The 5,378-nt window shown below is 39.8% G+C and overlaps 1 protein-coding gene across 1 annotated transcript; it reads left to right on the plus strand.

Moving 5' to 3' along the window:
• The first annotated feature begins 2,536 nt into the window (after positions 1–2,536).
• LOC307004320 (potassium voltage-gated channel subfamily A member 1) lies at positions 2,537–4,911 on the plus strand. Its single transcript, XM_079623448.1, has one exon. The coding sequence runs from the start codon at positions 2,688–2,690 to the stop codon at positions 4,326–4,328; it is 1,641 nt and encodes a 546-aa protein (XP_079479574.1). The 5' UTR covers positions 2,537–2,687; the 3' UTR covers positions 4,329–4,911.
• Positions 4,912–5,378: the final 467 nt, after the last annotated feature.

Raw genomic sequence — 5,378 nt, forward strand, 5'->3', positions numbered from 1 at the left:
TGTCTCACTCAGCGTGAGTGAGAAAGTGTGTACTCTGGATTTTCTGAGTTTTAAAGTAACATCTCAGTAAAACGTACCTAAAATACATCCAATCGCAGCATAGAAATGCATTTACTTTATAAGCAGGATGCTACAGGAAAAGTATAAATAAAGCTGAATTAATCCATGAAGGCAAGTCAAGATACAGTATGTGCAGGGCATTTGTAAATGATATGTATTGGTAAATCAAATAAGGTAAATCAGGGTTTCAGGTAAAATAAGATTTTAATTTAGAAAATAATATAGAAAAAAATCACACTGACAATGACTTGAATTAACCTCTTCAATGATAAAAAATGTTTTAAATGTTTTATTATTTAAGTAGGGTTTGATGTCAAAAACTCTATGTGGTGTTACTGTACCACCCTTAATGAAAAACAAATGTTAAAAGTCCCTGATCATTTTAACCTTTTTATTTAGGACATGGTTGTTTGATGGTTCAAGCAGATTTGGTCAAAAAGGCAGATTTTTGAGTCATGTTCTATTTTGGTACATTAATGACCTGAGTCATGAAGTTGGCATCACATGTCTCAATCAGAAGTGCTGTTGCCATAGTTTTATCCCAGTGGGAGAAAATATTCCAGATTTTGACAATCAAATTTTAAATCGGGCTTCAGATCAAAAGCTTTGACATTTTATGTTCATGCAAGCCTTAAAATGTGTGCAAGTTGATATTACACAATATTTGAAGAAGAAAGTATCTGGTTCTGTGAGATTTCTGAAGTAAAATTGAGCGTTGTGATGCATCATTTGCTATTCTTAATTGATGCACATACAGGAGTCATCCATGTGAATTCCTCTGTGCTCGGTGAGTTGAATGTGTGCACAGTCTCTCAAAATAACGCCAGAACATGAGACACACACATTCATGAACTTACCGTGGTGATGCAACTTAGGCCAAGTCAAAATAATGTCAACTCATGTGTGAATGTATGCTAATTTAGCACAGATGCCAGAAAATAAATCACACGAGAAGAGTCAGAAAATGGCAGTTGGCTGGCTTTCACATATTTCATACACCATTGTCTATAGACAATAACCTACATGTCTTGTATATTGCATACATATAACCATGTAAATAAAAAGCTTAGTGAGCATGATGAACTACATAATCTACAACAAAGACCATAGTTATATATAAGACAATAGTTAAATAAACGTTGTCGGGATAATTCCGGTTCACGTGGCAATGCGGAAGCGATACAAAAATTCGATATGATACATTTTTCAAGGCTTGTACCTTGGAACTTTTTTCATGGTTTGTGCAAAAGAGCGGCCGGATTGCATTTAGGGTTTTCTGTTAGAACGGTGTAATGACTAATGATTGTTGCGATGGAAGTGAATCAATCAAAACTAACTTTAGCTGGACAATAACTTTATTCTAGAGCTTTTGTAAAGCCAAAACAATCGCTGTTACTTTAATTTCCTATTATCACGGTACAGCTGCTTTGAAACAATATATATTGTTAAAAGCGCTATATAAATGAAGGTGACTTGACTATTTATAAATCATTTTAATAATGCACAGAATTATTCAATGTGTTGACATCATTTCTACTGAAAGAGGAAGACCATGCGGGGCATATTGAACAGATCCTCCACCTTTTTAAAATAGCCAATAGCATTTAGTTTATATCACAGCTCGACCAGAGCCGTTGAGCTCGGCAAAGCCGCAGTTTCCTACTAATCTCGAACTGTTTCTCCTCCTAATCTACTCCGTCGCTTTAAAATATACCATTCTGTGCAGAATTCAAATGGGTTCGATATCCGTTTTGTGGTCTGCGCCAACTCGAGCATAAGATCTGCTCTGTGCTATCGTGTCTCTGGACCAAAGCAGACTGTGTGCGTGCTGTGCCGGTTCGCCTTCATTCGTTCCTAAGCATTACACTGTCTGAATAGTTCCCTATTCCCTATATAGGGCATTATGTGTAATTCACCATGTAGAAAATAGTAAATGTGTGAACAAGTGACCAATTTCAGCGCAGCTTCAGCGTCTATTTATAATGTAGGGGGAGGGGCGCTTTAGATTCTAGAGAGCAATTGATTTGCCAGAAGATCTGATGAGAATCTAAAGTGCAGAGTGATGTCATCAAAATCATTGATACATATTGGCAGAAGTGAGAGACTGTAGCCTAAGTGTAGAATGCTTATGCATCTAAATGCGTGTTTGTAATTGTTTTGGAGCACACTATAGATAACATTGAGGCTTACATTAAAAACTTATTTTTATTTTCATTAAAAACACACATTTCAGCGAAATGATTCGCTTCATTCAATTCATTTGAGTGAAACCTCTAGTGTTCTGGTCCCCGCGCGGCAGTTGCTTCTCATTAATAAAATCAACATTTAGTTTGTTTATCACTGCGAATTTATTTCCATATCCATCCACCAGTGCTACATCAACGCTTTGCGAATCGATTCATTTAAAAGATCCGTTCAAAAGAATCGAGTCCCGTGAATCACTCCAGTACTTACGCTCAGAGCACACACATGTATTACCAGAGTGACGGGAGGATGTTTGGATTATGATGCACATCTTTATCCGAAGCAGAATCTAACGGCAAAGAAAACGAGTGTGGATTTATGGAGTGGCTTTTTTGTTTTTAATTCTACAGGTCTTTTATTAATGAATATTTAATGGCTTGGAAATGGAGATCGCTTTGGTGAGTTTTGATAAACGAGGAGATGGAGGCAGTGATGGAGAAACCTACCAGAACCAAAACTCACTGGATCATCCACGCTTGGTCCACAACAAAGAAATATACTCCAGAAGTCCACAACAGAGCTCATGGAAAATGAACGACATGAACAACACAATGATGGGCTCCACTGAGAATACGGTGGAGTATTACAGTCCCCATTTGTTTGATGAGGACATTCTGGATATGGATATGGACCATGAGAACAACGAACGAGTTCTTATTAATATCGCCGGGCTGAGGTTCGAGACCCAGTTGGGCACTCTGAACCAGTTCCCCGACACTTTACTGGGAGATCCTGACAAGAGAATAAAGTATTTCGACCCCCTCAGGAACGAGTATTTCTTTGATCGTAACAGACCGAGTTTTGACGGAATTCTTTATTTCTATCAGTCCGGCGGAAAAATCCGGCGACCTGTTAACGTGTCGATCGACGTGTTTGCCGACGAAATCCGCTTTTATCAGCTGGGGGAAGAAGCGATGGACCGTTTCCGCGAGGACGAGGGCTTTATCAAAGAAGAAGAGAAACCGTTGCCACAGAATGAGTTTCAGAAACAGGTATGGCTAATTTTTGAGTACCCTGAAAGCTCCAGTCCTGCGCGAGGCATCGCTATCGTCTCCGTCCTCGTCATCACCATTTCCATCATAACTTTCTGTCTGGAAACTTTACCCGAGTTTCGCGACGAGCGAGAGCTTCCAGTGACCAGTCGCGCGATCAATGGTACTCAAGAGCGCCCGTCGCTCACCTTCACCGACCCGTTCTTCATCATTGAAACCACCTGCGTGATTTGGTTCACCTTTGAGCTCTTCGTGCGTTTCTTTGCTTGTCCCAGTAAGTCAGAATTCTCCAAAACCATCATGAACATCATTGACATCATGTCCATCATGCCTTACTTCATCACACTGGGCACAGAGCTGGCGGAACAGCAGGGCCAGGAGCACAATAATGGCCAGCAGGCCATGTCTCTGGCCATACTAAGGGTCATTCGTTTGGTTCGGGTGTTTCGCATATTTAAGCTCTCTAGACACTCCAAGGGGCTTCAGATCTTGGGTCAGACTCTGAAAGCCAGCATGCGAGAGCTTGGCCTCTTGATCTTCTTTCTTTTCATTGGTGTCATATTGTTCTCTAGTGCTGTCTTCTTTGCTGAGGCAGATGAACCTGAGTCTCACTTCTCCAGCATCCCCGATGCCTTCTGGTGGGCGGTGGTGACCATGACAACAGTTGGGTATGGTGACATGAGACCGGTGACGGTGGGGGGCAAAATTGTGGGCTCTCTCTGTGCCATCGCAGGGGTGTTGACCATTGCACTACCGGTGCCCGTCATCGTGTCTAACTTCAACTATTTCTACCACAGAGAAACTGACCAAGACCAGGCGTCTCTAAGAGACGAGCCAAATAATGTTAGCCCTTCAAACCCATGTGATGAAATTCATGGTTTGAGGAAATCATCAACCTCCAACTCCAGAGATACAGAACACAATGATGAAACAACGCCTGTTGAAAAGACTAACATGAAAACTAACAGCAGAATGGATATTAAACGTTCCCTTTATACATTTTGCTTGGACGCTAGAGAAACGGACCTCTAGTTCGTCCATCACCACCCCGTTGCACTACCGGTGCTCGTCATTGTTTCCAACTTCAGCTATTTTAATCTCAGGGATACTGACCAGGAGCAGCGTTGTTGTGTTGAGTCATGTGTTAAAGAAATCTTCAAATTCAAGCGATTAAGAATACAGTGAGGAATCAAACATGTTTGAGAAGACTAACGTGATACTGAATATTAAATGCTCCTGAGAAAGACAAACCTCTAGTCCATCCACGCTTAATGCACCCAAAATCTGTGCAATCCAAGGATCATCGCACTGCTAAAATCCTGGAAAGTTGCAGTTATTTTTTGAAAGTACATTTTAATCTGTTGATCTCTTGGGCACCAACAGCTTTTAAGCGTTACTTTTAAGATTTCTTATTCAGAGCAGAAAACAAAATAATAATGAAATCCGTAAAATATTAAGAACTAGCTTTGATGGGATGCGTTGAAATTCAAAAATCACAGGCCTTAACTCTTTTACTTATTTTATTGTATATAGTTCCCCAATGTCTCCAACTTATGTGAAAAGCCAAACTAGGGGTTCTTCTTTTAATTAAAGCATAGGCTATTATAAAAAAAAATGCATGTACATAATTTTCTGTAAAATAATTGTTTGGACTTTAAGGGTCTTGATCAATACCACTTTTATTGTTAGTCTAAAACACAGTTTTTTGTGAAGTTTGTGGCTATCAGTATCTTAATTTATTTATAGCAATATTTTTTCACTCAATTTTAAAACTAATTGGTGTATGAAATCTAAGAAGCACTCCAAGGAAACGGACAACTTTAATGTGTTTTGCCGCTGAACTCACAACGAAGAAGCCTTGTCAGTTTTATCCCTGAAGTTTGATGTATTCAAGCAGAAATGGCCGTGTACAGGAGAGAGAACCCACTACAAATGACTGAACCATGATAATCCACTGACACCAGAGGAGAACTCGAAGAAAATCCAGTGATCCGATTTCATATAAGGTCAGTCTCCTCATTCAGTCTTCACTGTCTGTTTCATTTGCTTTCAGTGCTTTTCTTGCGTTTGAAATGTAATGTT

The sequence above is a fragment of the Phoxinus phoxinus genome, assembly GCF_949152265.1.
Source record: "Phoxinus phoxinus genome assembly, chromosome: 9".
NCBI classification, from domain to species: Eukaryota; Metazoa; Chordata; class Actinopteri; order Cypriniformes; family Leuciscidae; genus Phoxinus; species Phoxinus phoxinus.

Coding starts and splice junctions, on each gene's coding strand:
- LOC307004320 (XM_079623448.1), top strand. CDS start 2,688: ATGGAGATCGCTTTGGTGAGTTTTGATAAACGAGGAGATGGAGGCAGT.